Source organism: Anas platyrhynchos, chromosome 4 (genome assembly GCF_047663525.1).
Source record: "Anas platyrhynchos isolate ZD024472 breed Pekin duck chromosome 4, IASCAAS_PekinDuck_T2T, whole genome shotgun sequence".
In the NCBI taxonomy this organism is placed as follows: Eukaryota; Metazoa; Chordata; class Aves; order Anseriformes; family Anatidae; genus Anas; species Anas platyrhynchos.
The window spans coordinates 36,422,409-36,436,329 of NC_092590.1; the positions used below are offsets into that span (position 1 = coordinate 36,422,409).

General features: G+C 35.7%; 1 protein-coding gene across 4 annotated transcripts in view; it reads left to right on the forward strand.

Moving 5' to 3' along the window:
- Positions 1 to 13,362, forward strand: part of LRBA (LPS responsive beige-like anchor protein) — a 391,064-nt gene extending 377,702 nt beyond the window's left edge. For all 4 annotated transcript variants that reach the window (XM_072037390.1, XM_072037391.1, XM_072037392.1 and 1 more), the window contains 4 exons: positions 1,550 to 1,651; positions 2,888 to 3,102; positions 9,412 to 9,563; positions 11,801 to 13,362. In XM_072037390.1, coding sequence (XP_071893491.1) covers positions 1,550 to 1,651; positions 2,888 to 3,102; positions 9,412 to 9,563; positions 11,801 to 11,891 — 560 coding nt within the window. In that variant the 3' untranslated portion in view covers positions 11,892 to 13,362. The remainder of the gene's footprint in view (positions 1 to 1,549; positions 1,652 to 2,887; positions 3,103 to 9,411; positions 9,564 to 11,800) is intronic.
- Positions 13,363 to 13,921: the final 559 nt, after the last annotated feature.

Below are 13,921 nucleotides of genomic sequence, written 5' to 3' on the forward strand. Positions count from 1 at the left end.
TGGAGAATAAATAAGATTTTGAAAGGTCAAAATCCTTGATTTGGTACTTGGTCATAGATTATGACCTTTTCTAAAAAGCAATTTGAATGTGGCAGCTGCATGGACATTCTGGGAATTGTTGCAAATGGTCTGACTAACAATGTAAACTACTGAGAATAGCTAAGGCTTTATATATGCATGCCGAAATCTATGCTGCTTTCCACAGATCTCTCTCACTGTACACAAGCAGTCTGAATAGCTACCTGTTTTAATATTTTGCATAATTTCCAAGACACAGAACCAGTATAGCTAGTACTGCTAAAGCTCTACATGGACAAATCAATGACATTGTGCTCTTTTTTATCTTTTCAGAAGTTATAACCTCAAATATAATTTGAGTGTTCCTGAGTCAGTAACAAATGGAGTCTGTTGGCACTATTATTACTCTCTGCCTTTGCAAAACCATCACCTGTTCTTGAAATAATTATTTAAATAATAATAAAAAAAAGTTTAATTTTACTACTACCACTGTCTTTTTGGCATCTCACAGAAGTCATATCATCATTTATTGTGAAGTGAAAGTATTTCTTGGAGCTTAAATACTGGTCTAATCCTTTTTGAAACTACATGATAATATTGCCAAAGATCCATTCTTTAAAGTTTGTATGCTTCATGAAATCCTACGAATAAAATAATTATACAGTAATACAAGAATAATATGTGCTTTCTGTGAAATGCTAGCATTCTAAATGAAGGTGGTGCAGACAGTGACTTGTGAGTGAAAGTATAAAATTATTTAAAGAGCTTTATAGCATTTCCTTACCCTTTTTGTGTCTTTGTATTCTGGAGAATACTAAATTTTATTCATTCAAATGTGCCATTTATACAATTTCTTTTTCCTTCTGGAATCAGCGTATGTTTAATTACAAAGAGAATCTTGGAAAAAGAGTTTTGTATGCTTGTTATTGTTGCAGGGAACTGTCTAATAGGACCAGTGGTAGTCAGAAATTCATACTGAGTATATCCCAAGCCCCACATTTTACAAGGAACTCGGACATCAGCCTGAAGTTTCAACACTGTTGCTAGATTAAAATAAAACTGTCCACTGCTTGTTTTTCTTCATCTTGGGGCATTTTAGGTGCCTCATCTCAATACTTGTCACAGTGATGCCTATCTTTACTACTACTATAAGATTTTGTAATCAAATTAGGTCTCTTTCTCCACAACAAAGGTAGAGGAGGAGATGGAGGGTGCGAAGGGAAAATGCAAGTATGTATTCTCCAGTTTGTGCTGTTTTTTACTCCACACCTGACTTTCACATGAATGTGCATTAGTAAAAGCAGAAGCTGAGCTCCTGTAGCATATTTCCGCCGTACTACGTAGATATGAGTACCACCGTACTACACAGATATGAGTACAAAACAAGCAAATGCAAACAGCAGCATAGAAGTGATTTGTAGGGAACGTGAACTCCACAGACAAGGAAACTGAAGATGCTTCAGTGATTGGAAGTGGTAATTTTGAAAACAGATTGTAACCAAGGATCGCTTTTATTGTCTTTTCATTGAAGGTGATATTGCAACTCCTCGAGCTATTTTGACAGGACACGACTATGAGATCACCTGTGCTACCATTTGTGCTGAACTTGGTTTGGTAATAAGTGGTTCAAAAGGTAAGGAAGCTGTTGGCATTTCTTTCTATTCATAAAGCTGTAATCCTAATGCAAAAAGGAATATAGTCTAAAGTGACAGAATTTATTAACTTTAGAGTGGTTTTATATTTAACTTTGTTTACAGAAGGTTATTTTTAACCTTGCTACAGAATTCAAGTGAATTTGAAACCTCTTTTTAAACATAGTAAAACTGAGTGTTTTTTTCAGACATCTACAAGAAGAGGCAACCACATCAGTTTCCCTGTTCTAGTGTACTGATTATAATTTCTTTTTGTTTGCTTATCCAGTGTAATTGCATATAGCATACAGTCAGATCCAGCTCTTGACTGCCAGGAAGGTGAAAAATGTATTACTGCAGTTGGCTTTCTTTTCCTTACGGATAACTTCTCATAAAGGAAAGCAAGAACTAGTTCCAGGAGAAAGTGAATGTGCTGTGTTGTTTGTTTGATGAAGGGTGTATACATAACTCCCAACTAAAATTTGTAGCAATTCTGCTCAAGCTCTCATTTTTAAACTGGAAATTTCTTAGAACTAGGATCTCTCTGGTTTACTGTTTCCAAAATATCTACCCTGAAGCCCCTTTTCAAATAAGTTGGGTGTACTTACTGTATGCACCTGTTTGTGTTTCTGTTTTATGCATGTGAACACTTGTGGCTTACATGCAAATCAATTATTTGTCTGAATATATTAACAAGCAAATACTTAATGAATCATACATGGGTTAAAAATCTTAATATGAGAAAATGTTCTTTCAGAGTGCATACATGTGTAAATTCATTACACTTAACTCTGTCTTGTTATATTATGTATACATATAAAATGTATTTTGTAGATTTTGCTAATCTCATATTAGGATTCAGTACATTTATTTTTGTGCTCTTAGAATTAACTACTACTAATTCTAAAAGGAAATCCACAAAATAAAATCTCAGTTAGGTCTCTAACTAGGTTTTTTAAGTGTTCTAAAATACCTTAATACAAAACTCTTAAAGCATTAGCTGTTCATTTTACTCTGTCACCCTTAAATTCTCAGACTTTCCACTTAAACATGATAAAAATCATTACAATGTATTCTAATAGCAATGTATTACAATGTATTCTAATAGCAATTACTCACATAAAATCCATTGCTAATTATTTTATATAATAATAATAATAATAATAATAATAATAATATATTTATATCTTTAAATGAGTATGTGAATGAATATCTAGAGTTTTTATTCTGTCTCATAGAAGGACCATGTCTCATACATTCTATGAATGGAGATCTGCTGAGGACATTAGAAGGTCCTGAAACATTAGAAGGTCCTGAAAATTGCCTGAGACCAAAACTTATTCAAGCTTCAAGAGAAGGCCAATGTGTAATATATTATGAAAATGGCCTCTTTTGTGTATTCAGCGTGAATGGGAGACTTCAAGCCACTATGGAAACAGATGACAAGATCAAGGTGAGTGTACTCAAATGTTAGCAAAGGACTGTCAGTTCTTGTATCGGGAGAAGCTATCAGTTCTAGAGTTGTGTGGAGCTGCTTTCCATAGCCAGGCCATAGAAGTATTATTTTTATTTTAGAATAACTTTGTTCATATAGTAAGAAACATTTCCTTGAACAGAAGAATACAAATATTACTAATTGCTGATCAAAAGTCAGGCTATTTCTTTAGTTTCGAATCTAAAGGGAGGAGGTTGTTGGACGTGCTATTTTGGAAGTTGCCCTTTTCTGGCATCTCTGTCTACATTCCTTCATCTTAGCTTGAGATAGCACGTGTTGTGCTGAGCTACAGGAAGTTTATAGGCACATGTCTATATTTCAACTCTTTAGCTCTTAAAAGTGTCTTTAGCATTTGCTGACCAGGCAGCCAGCTTCCACGTCTTTAGCTGCAAGAGACATGGAGCAAGTCCAAAACTATGCAGGAGGTATTTTAAGCTTATGGATTTATGGAAATTATTTGGTAATACAAAATGCAGATCTTTTGACAGTTCCTATGAAATAGTACCTATGAAGCAGAGCAGAACCTGGCAGCTATGCTGCAGTGAAGCAGAAATGTCAAAAGAATCCCTTCCTTGAAACAAAAATATTACCACTTTGACTAAGGACAAAAGGGAATGGAAGAGAAGAGAGGGGAAGAAAATGAACCAGCATTACCACAATGAAAATGAAAAAGGAAATTTCATTTTGAAAGGAAGAAGAAACTAAAAAGAAAATGAACAAGCATTATCAGATCTGGTAGAAAGCTAAAGAATGCAACAAAGACATGAAGTGAGACCACATTGCTGGGTCAGCATTCAGGCTAGCTGAGTTATCTGAAATTATGGTCTGTATACTAGTTGTCATGATATGAGGGACACTGAATCAGAGAATGGTTGAGGTTGGAAGGGACCTCTGGTCTAATTCCCCAGCTCAAGCAGGGCCACGTAGAGCAGATTGCCCAAGACCTTGTCCAGGTGGGTTTTGAGTGTCTCCAAAGATTGATATTCCACAGCCTGTCTGGGCAACCTGTGCCAGCACTCAGTCAACCTCACAGTAAAAAAGTGTTTCTTATTTAAAACTATTTGATGATTTAACATCAGTCAAAGGGCACTTCTGCTGTTGTTCTACACCTCCAAGCTGACTTCCCAAAATCTGATGCAAAAAACCAGCAAATCTGATGCTGAGATTTCCAGTCTTGTCCTGAGTTGAAAACTCTCAAAGGCTTCTGCTCTTTTTTGGATTAGTTGTTTCAGGAAGAAAATTTCACTTTTTCCTCATGCTCTTTCTACAGAATTGTAGATTTTTGTTTCATATGTTGGGCAAAGTTGTGAGCATTTTTAAATTTGCATCTGTTCTTGACTCTGATCATATTATTAAGATGTAAGAACATGCCAATATATTCGAAAGAATTTTGGTTTTCATTATTTCCATTTTATAACTTATATTAGAGTAAATGCTCCATTACCACGGAAGTCTCCAGTGTAGTGCACTGTATTCCACTTAAAACCTTCTAAAGCATTGTTGTGTAATGTATTCTATTAATCCAACATCCTTGTGTTTTTCCAAATTTCAGGTGCAGTGGTAGTAGAATATGCAGAAATTACTCTCTGTGTAGGTCTCTTTTCCATAATGAGAGTGCTGTTCTGCAGTAGATGAGAGGGCATACAGTCTTTGAATGCTATGGCAGCTGCAAGTGCAGATGTGAGGCTGGGGAAATAAAGTAGGAAACTGTGTATTTTTGTCCCAGGCCATTTTTCGAAATTAATGTAAATTCTTGCTTCAATTTTTAATCTTTCTTAATTTCTCTGAATTGGACCTTTAGCTGTCCTTGTACAACTGCGTTTGATATATTCAGCCTACTTTTCAGCCCAATTCTTTCCATAAAACAAGTACATATCACAGTGTTTTCTCTTTTTATAATAATAACGTTGATGATCTGTCACTTTCAGTTGTGATTATGTTGTCAGCCAGGAAAGCAAATCTGTAAAATATCTCAAAATCCCTTGCTGGCTAAAACAATTTCTGTAGTGTTTCAGTCAGTACCCACAGCTTTGGGAATTTTGCTGGAGGCAATGGAAGTTCCGCTCTCTGTTGGCCAGAGTTACATATGTACAGGGGGTTGTTTTTGTTTTGTTTTGTTTTGTTTTCCTTTTCTCCCAGTGGTACCAGTTGGGCTTTATGCTTAAACAAGCTACAACCCTTTTTTTCCCAGTGCTTCTGCACTATATCATGTTAGAAGGCAAGTGGCAACTGCGTAATTAAAGTAGGGGCATTTAAAATGAAAAGTACATACCCACGGGCTGTGCAGACAAACACTTTTCATTCCTTTTTGCTCTGGAAGAATAGAAAAGGGAAGGGAAATGTCAGGAGTTTAGAAATCTGTAACATTTGCCTACGTCATTCTGGACTTTCATTTCAGAACATTATTGACAAAATTAACAGTTTTCAATAATGGTGTTTGGAGCAACATTCTAATTTTCTTTCTCATAGTCCTGTCTTAGAAAATTGCTAGAAAAATTTCAGACACTCTGGGGAAATTCAGAATCTAATCAATGCCTTCCACCTGTTTTTGTTTTACATACTGTATAGCTCAGTGGAGCTTAGGCATATCGCAGTAGGTCTACCATGTAATGTTTAGATATCTTAATGAATAACTTAACTCTAAATAGTCTGCTTGTTCTAAGAAGTAAAGTTATTTTACCCTAAACAAAGGCTGTATGCTGTTTCACCCAGAGGAACCAATTTATTTTCCTTTCCTGAGTCTGTTTTGAAATGTGGAAGTGCCCACAAGACTCCTGCTGCTGTAAGCCAGGGCTGTCACAGTGTCAGTTCTGCCTTTTTATGAAGTACTGCCTTTCAAAAAATCTGAAATGTTAAAGGATTTGTGCAAAGTTTTGAGACTTTCCAAGGAAACACAAGTCAGAAATGCAGCTTTTAGAGCACTGCTGAAATTGTGTACTTTGGGGATTATTTGAGAGTCTGAACCTCATGTCGTGAGAGCGATTAGTTGCAGAGTTGTTTCACTTTCGTACCTAGCAGAACCACAGATAAATGACACTGGGGAAAAGCAGAACAGTAAAATTGATTCATGTCTTCTATACCAGTTTGAGTACTTGGGAGTAAAAGCATCCTTTCTTTTGTTAAATCTTGAAGGGCATGTCATGAAACTGAAATGTTGACAGTGTGACCTTTTTCTTTCATTCATTCCTTCATTCATGTATATACAGAGGCAGGCAAGTGGCTGATATATTTATTAGTGAACAATAAAAATAAATAAATCAGCATCTTGTCTTCCTGACAAACCAATGACTTAGTAAAATTGCATAGGTATAAATAAGGGTTCAAAGCCTATACTTTATTTAATCAAAAGATCACAAAAAACACTGCATTATGCAGGTAGTGGAAGAGTTAAAGATTAATGGCTTTAATTTGCCTTTTAATATAGCATTTCTTCAGTAAAAGCCTCAAGTATAAAATTCAAGTGAACCATGACCAGAAGGTTAATGGATTTTCATCAGCTGAATTTTATAAGTGTAGCAAATAATTATTTGTCACAGTCTTCATTGCAGTTTGAAAATACCCTTAGGAGACTGCCATTGCTATTGAGGAAAAAAAGCCACCCTATATTGATTTTTGCTTCTAATGAATAATCTTTTTAATAATTGTATTGAGTATGTTAGATCTCATGATCCTCTACTCAGTGCATACAAGTTCTAGATAGTTTTCATGGTCTTCTCTTAAGTTTTTCTACACCAGAAAGAGTGAACATTGAGTTGTTATGCTCTTGTTAGAGTGTCTAAATTAATTTTCAAGCTCCTTGGAGCTACACTTTGGGAGGTGTTTAGCGTATTTTTGTAGGCTGACAGAAATGATCACAGAATTGTGGTGCGAGCATTTGTTTTTGGGGAGAGAAGGTTCAGCTTAGCCTACTCAGCTCTAACCTGGGTTAGTATTCAGTTTTCCATAGTTAGAAATGGTTGAATGAAAGTCATATTCTGCTTGATTGTTTCTAGATTTGCATGTATGTGTTGTTATGTTAATTCAAAACATGGATGGAATAGGTTTATCATCTACTTATTTCAGTGTTATCACTGTATTTTGTTTACAGTATATGTTTGTATTTGAATTATATTCATCTTAAAGTTATTGTATGAAATAAAATCTTGTCAATGTGATTCATTCTGATTACTTGGGAGTTGTTGCAGTAAACACTCAAAACTGATAATACAAAAGTCACCTATAGAAACTCTATCTTAATGTAAGTATTGTACATCATATAATTCTTAAAGGATGTATTTAACATCACAGTAATAGAGTACAGCAATACAAAAAATACAGATACGCAGTATGTCTGACTTCAATTATTGCTGTTCACAAAGCAGTATCTTATATAGACTGTTTATTTTGGTTTCTAGGCTTGTCAGCAGTCTGTATAAACACTTTAATGTTGCATGAATGAAACATCTTTGTCTTTTAATTTCTCCTGGTTTTGTGGTGCATGCATTCTATAGTCAGTATATTAAAAAGCCAGTGACTTCCTCTTCCTCAGGAATTTAAAAGCACAGTGTAAGTTTTGCACATTGAAAGTCTGTAGAAGCAGAGATTGCAAGTGCCAAAATACTTACTGACTTTGACACAAAGGGATATGTTTGGAAGACCCTGCCTTAAGTTCTTTCTGCTATTTCCTAAGTTTAAACCTTTGAGCTGGAATTTTCCTTGTAGACTATCATCTTCAGGTGATTTCCTTGCCTTTCGCTGACAAGGCTTTAAAATGGACCAACCAATTCGTAGAGCATGGTTGTGGTTGGACAAATGTGTTTGTTTAGAATTTAAAAGTCATTGCTCTGAATATCCTACATGATTACATTGTTCTATTGAAAAGTTTTGTGGCTCCCTGCCTTGGGTCAGGAGGCCGAAATTTATCAAGAATTAGCTCTGATGTGAAGGATTTGTGTTTTGTTGGAAAGCTGCCCAAATGTATCCAATGCACAAATCTTTGAAAAGTCTCAGGTTAAACGCATTCAGTAGGCAATACTTACTTAGCATCTACATTCAGTACTGGATGTCTGCAGCCCAGGGGTGCAGGAGGTGCACATTTTTCCCTGCAATGATCAACCCCAACAGTAAGGTGCGCAAAATTGCCATAACCAAAAATGAGATGAAGTGATCCTGGATGAGGAAGGGAAAGGGGTATCAGGGGGTGGGGGAGCAGAAGAGAAAGAAGAACATAATCAAGGATAGAGTCAAGAACAGAAAAAAAAGGGTGTTTGCAAGAGCAATAGGAACAGAAAAGTGGAAGTGGGAATGTAGAAACTTGTCAGAGACTAGTGGAAGAAAGCAGTGACCCAATAGGCATGTTTCATTTTAATAAAAGTTCAAGAACAGTTCTTTGAACATTTTGGCTTGTTTAAAGTGACAAAATTCCTCTTTAAGCAATATTTCTCATGCTTTGCAGTCATCTTAATGTCAGATAGTATTGTGGTATCATCATCAGGTAACTGAGGAAAGATGTTGTTCTTCCAGGTATTCAGTATATGTCATGATTTTTCCAATAGCACATAAGAAACATTAAAATAGATTGTAAATTTCAGTTTTAAGAAGTCTTCCCTCTGAAAACCAATGATGTCCAATCCTTCAGCATGATCTGGATCCCAAACTAAGATTTCATATGTAGCTTTGCCATCAGTCCTCATGGTACAAGCAAATTCAGGTATAAGCCAGTGAATTTGTTACAGGCAGTTTCAGGATAGATGTTGAAAAGAACCACAGTCCCCATTAACAAGGGTGGTTCATTATCTTACTAATCCAGGGCAGGAATGTAACAATGCTGGTTGAAATTAATTCTTGTTATTTTTGTATCATTTTAGTTCCCTTCGTTATTCGGCCCTTTGCCAGACAGGACAGCTAGGCTAGTATTAAAAACATTTGGGGAAATGTCAGGTACTAGATTTTATGCCAGTGCTGCTGGATCTTGTAAATGTATCCAATTAGAAGAGTAAATTTCTTTAGTTGACCTCATATTACATCTTTGGAATATGGAATAAATCATAGGTGAGGTAAAACTTAAGTAATGCCGTCTAGCATATTAAAGATAATTGTGCATAACATTACATGTAGTTCTATTTCTGTGTAGAATAACATAACAAGATGTTGTATCCCAAAAGCTTGCATTGATATCAAATCTCCTTAGACACCCAGCTGTCAACATAAAACTTTGTTTATGAAAGTGTGAGAGGGGGAACAAAAGCAGCATATATTTACCAACAAATATCTGTGATTTCCCCTTAGGCCATCCAACTGAGTCGAGATGGACAGTACCTGCTTACAGGTGGAGACAATGGCGTTGTCATGGTATGGCAGATGTGGGACCTCAAGCAGCTTTTTGCTTACCCAGGGTGTGATGCTGGAATCCGATCCATGGCCCTGTCATATGACCAAAGGTTAGAGCAAAGTCTGGTGTTCATGTGAATTTCAGAAAATATATTTTTACAGTGAAATTATATTTTTGTTTTGCTTCTGATATTCTGTGGATTTCAGATCCTGATGGTTATCTTGAGAATTCTGTACTTTCATAAGTTTCTTTCTGGAATGTCATATTTAGGGCAGATAATCTTTTTGAGTATTTCAGATCTTTCAGGGAGTGAAGAGATATTTAAGAAGTCTTACTTTGGCAGACTTTCCAAATAGGTTGAATTATTGGCCTGTGCATGTACAGTATGGGTCAGATGGAGGTGGAAGGTTATGTATGTGCTTTTCATGTTTCTTTGTTCACTTACGGTACAAATCACATTCCTAATTCCAGATCTTCATGTAAAAAATAGATCAGTTAAAAGAGCTGCACAATAAGATTCCTTCTACACATCCATACAAAAAAAGCAAATACTAATGTTCATTTCTAGAGAAGTGATTTTATCTATATAAATCCTGACACCCCTTAAAGATTTCTTCTACTGAAGACAATTAGATAATATTTTTACTGTGTTTTTTCATTGCACTTGCCAATACTGCTATACTTAAAAGACGTTTGTATTTTTATTACAATAGTACTGTTTTTTTATGGCATGTTTACAATTTCATTTGTACCCTTCTTGCTCACAGGTGAGAATTTTTTGTTTTGTTTTGGTGTATATGCTTAGAGGAGTTGCCGTATGCTTTTCGAAGAGGCTTGAGCTTCTAGATCACTTAGGAGTGTCTACATTGTATAGTAAAGCATATTGTTGAGATTCTTAACTTTCCACTGAAGTCCGTAGCAAATATTTAAATATTTTTTTTTTCACCTGGACTGCATTTCTAATGCTTACATGAAATGAGCTATTAAAAAAAAAACAAGTCAGCAAAATCTGTGGACTTCAATCAAACATTGAACTTCTTGTTAAACATAATTAGAGATTATAGGCATTTTGGAAAAAAATCAGTGTTCCATTAAAAACAAAGTGCTGTGAAAAGTATTTCAAAAGCTTGCGTTACAGCTGTTGAATTTTAGACCCCTGAATATGTATACAGTTTTGCATTTAGAGAATCTATAAATGGTAATTATAATAGCATGTCAACAAAATGTTCGCATGTCAATAAATTGAAATTTAATATGGACATCTATAAATGTATCCATGTGCTCAAGTCAGGAACCAATTCACTTTGGGTTTGAAGACAGAAATGCAGAAGAGGATTTAATTTATTTGGTGTGCATGAATGTATATGTTTGACAGACTGTGTGTAAGAAAGGTTTTAACCTAATACAAAAACAGTCAAAATGGTTCTATTGAAATGAAGTAGTGACATTATCAAAATGCAATGTTTTAATGATCTCATATTTCATCTTTGTTTTGAAGGAAAAATTGCAGCTTTTCCTTCTGAATATTTATTTTTCATTCTGAAGTGTGTTTTTTTTTTTCAAAATGCCAGAGTTTTGTATTTCCTCATGCTCTTGATTTTCATAAAACTTTAATATGAAACAGTAGAAATCACAATACAGAAGCACTTGTTATCGTATGCTATTGCCAGCATCATGGCTTTTCAAATAGGTCTAAATTGTCTCTAGTAGTAGGCCAGTGTTAAGGAATTTAAAGAGAGTACCACAGTGGGAAAGTACAGCAATTGCTTTCAAGAACTTTCAAAACCATTGAAGCCTTCAAATTATTTTCAAACCCCAACACTAACGTGTCCTATGCTGACATCCAATTACTTCATATAGAGCAAAACTTAAATGGGGAAGGCTAAACTGAAGTGAATACATCTCCCAAACCTTCTCCACTTCGCTGCTTCACCAGTGCTTCATCCCACTCCCATATGCTGCAAAAACAAATGAGCAAGCCAAACAATAATCCCAGGAAATCTCAACCGGTTACAGGACAGTGATGCTGGTAAACTCTTCTGTCGTGTGACTTTTGAGTCAATTGTAGCTTCAGGCCAACCATCCAGACCGTTGCATGGTGTTTCGGTAGGCTTTGTGGTCCATAAATCTTCTGTCAGAGCTTGTGCAGATGGCAGTATTAGCTAAATCCAGCGTGCTGAAGTCTTTGGGAGCCCCTGAAGCCCCTAAGGACTCTTCTGACATGTGAAGCCCTTCCAGCTCCAGCTTTCTCCTCGTGCCTGTCTTGGCATAACCCATTGGTGTGTTGGCTCATACACATGACCGTGCAGTGGTCTGCTGACTAACGTGATATTGTGCTTTTCTTAGGTGTATACTGACTGGCATGGCATCTGGGAGCATAGTGGTTTTCTACAATGATTTCAATCGTTGGCATCATGAATATCAAACCCGATACTGATCTTCACGGAGACCACGATTAGCACTGATGTGGGCAGCTGTTGTCAGAATGAGACTGGCCATAGCACGCCTCCCTTGGTGTCCTGCCACAGCGTTGTTCCTTATAAATAGCTATATCCCATCTGAATGTAACTTAAATTTGCTGGGAGAAGCAACCTATTTTTTAAAGTTAATCGCTATTTTTGTAGACCTTGCTTGACTTTTTTGGGGGAAGGGCAATGAAGCAGAAAAATGGCTGCTGGGTTCTGTAGTTAAAAATCTATATTTTTAGTCATAATGAGAAGTCTATTTTGATCCCTGTATGTAAAAGAAACCTAAATTAAAGATGGTTAAAACTCATGTTTTAGCTGTACCATGAAGAAATGAATTTTCCACCTGAAGCTTTACCTATAACCTTGAAGAATATATAATTTTAGCATACTGGAAATGAATTGTGATGTTTGGGGAATTTTAATCTGTACTATCTGTACTACACTTTGTCTTGTACTTTTCCAAATGATTGTACTACAACAGCACTGAAGTTTCTGGGAATCAATAGTAATATTTAAATTATGGTTAATGTAATTTTAAATTTTGAAAATTGTTTCCATCAATGTTACTATTCAAGCATGTTTCTAGGCCTAGACAATTAGTTCTTTTTTAGTTGTATGCTTTGTGCAGTTAAGAGAGAGAAATCAGCAACGGAGTTTGTGTTACATCAAGTGTGAATCCTCCTAGTTTTTACTTGGCATCTCTTTCAAAGCACACCAAAATGTGGATTGTTCCTCAAAATCAGAAAGGTTATTTGGAAACTTTAAACTCAAATTAGGAACCTGCAGAGGCAGTTTTTTTTTGTTTTTTTTTTTTTGTTTGTTTGTTTTTTTAATAGGTGCAAGTACCAAAGCACATTTCTGCTGTTTGACTGTGAAAGCACTAAAAAGGCAGATGTTTGCTGGTGCTCAGCCTCTATACAACAGCAGAAGCACTAGACTTGCAGGCTATTCTTCTCATTTTTCCACAACTGACTCCTGCAATACTGTAGCACACACCATATTCCTTTTCTGTGTACGGCAGGAACATCTTTTATATTTTGCTATCACCAAATCCAGTCAGATCCTGTCCAATCATATGAAATGCTCTCTTTCTTTTAGGAAATGAAAAAAAAAATATTTATACTAAGGAACAATAAGTTATTTTGGTGTTGCACAAATCTACTTTTCTACAAGATTGCTGTGCAGAACTCTGTGAAAATATTTGTGAAAAGAACTGTTATTGTTTTGTAAGTCTGTATTGCATAAAAATCTTCTTTGTATGTTGTGATCTATGAGTTGAAATTTACATTCCGTCTGTATCGATACATACGTTTCTCTAGCTGCCTATTAGAGCAGTTCCTGTTTTTCTAAGCATTTAGCTACTATCTCTTTAAGTAAAGATTTGGAATGAGAAAATTCAGTTTGAGTGAAAAAATTAAATAAAATTACATTTCTAATTGAGAGCTTTGGTGGGGTGTATTGGGTTCTTGTGACTCAAAGTATATTCACAACGTGGAAAACAAGTGCTATGGCTAATGCATTAACAAGTATTCTTGCTGTTTATGCGACGGTGACTAAGTTTTCTGTGCTCTCTACATTTTTAAGCTGTTATGGTGGTATTGGTACAGTTATGTTTATAAGTTTTGTGTAGCAGAGGAATGATCTGATTAAGCGAAGGCTATAGGTACGGCTGTGGTAAGTGCCAGGTATACTGAGGAATAGGATTTGTTATGTAAAACTTGTATTTTGTGTTTCCCTAAGTTCAACAACTCTCATGCCCTCTCATCAGAAGATTTTGAGTGGAAATTGGTATCTTCTTGAAGTGCAATTTGCATTTTTCTCAATCTAGGACTGGGTTTGGTACGCTAAGTGGGGAGGAAAAAAAAAAGGAAATGTTGAAACACTGCTGTGGTCTGGCATATTTTGCCAAGTGGAAATCCTGAAAATTTTCTCTTTATGATCTCCTGCTGACTTAGGAAACATTTAATTATTGACAGAAGTCATAGTCTGTGATCTTAGG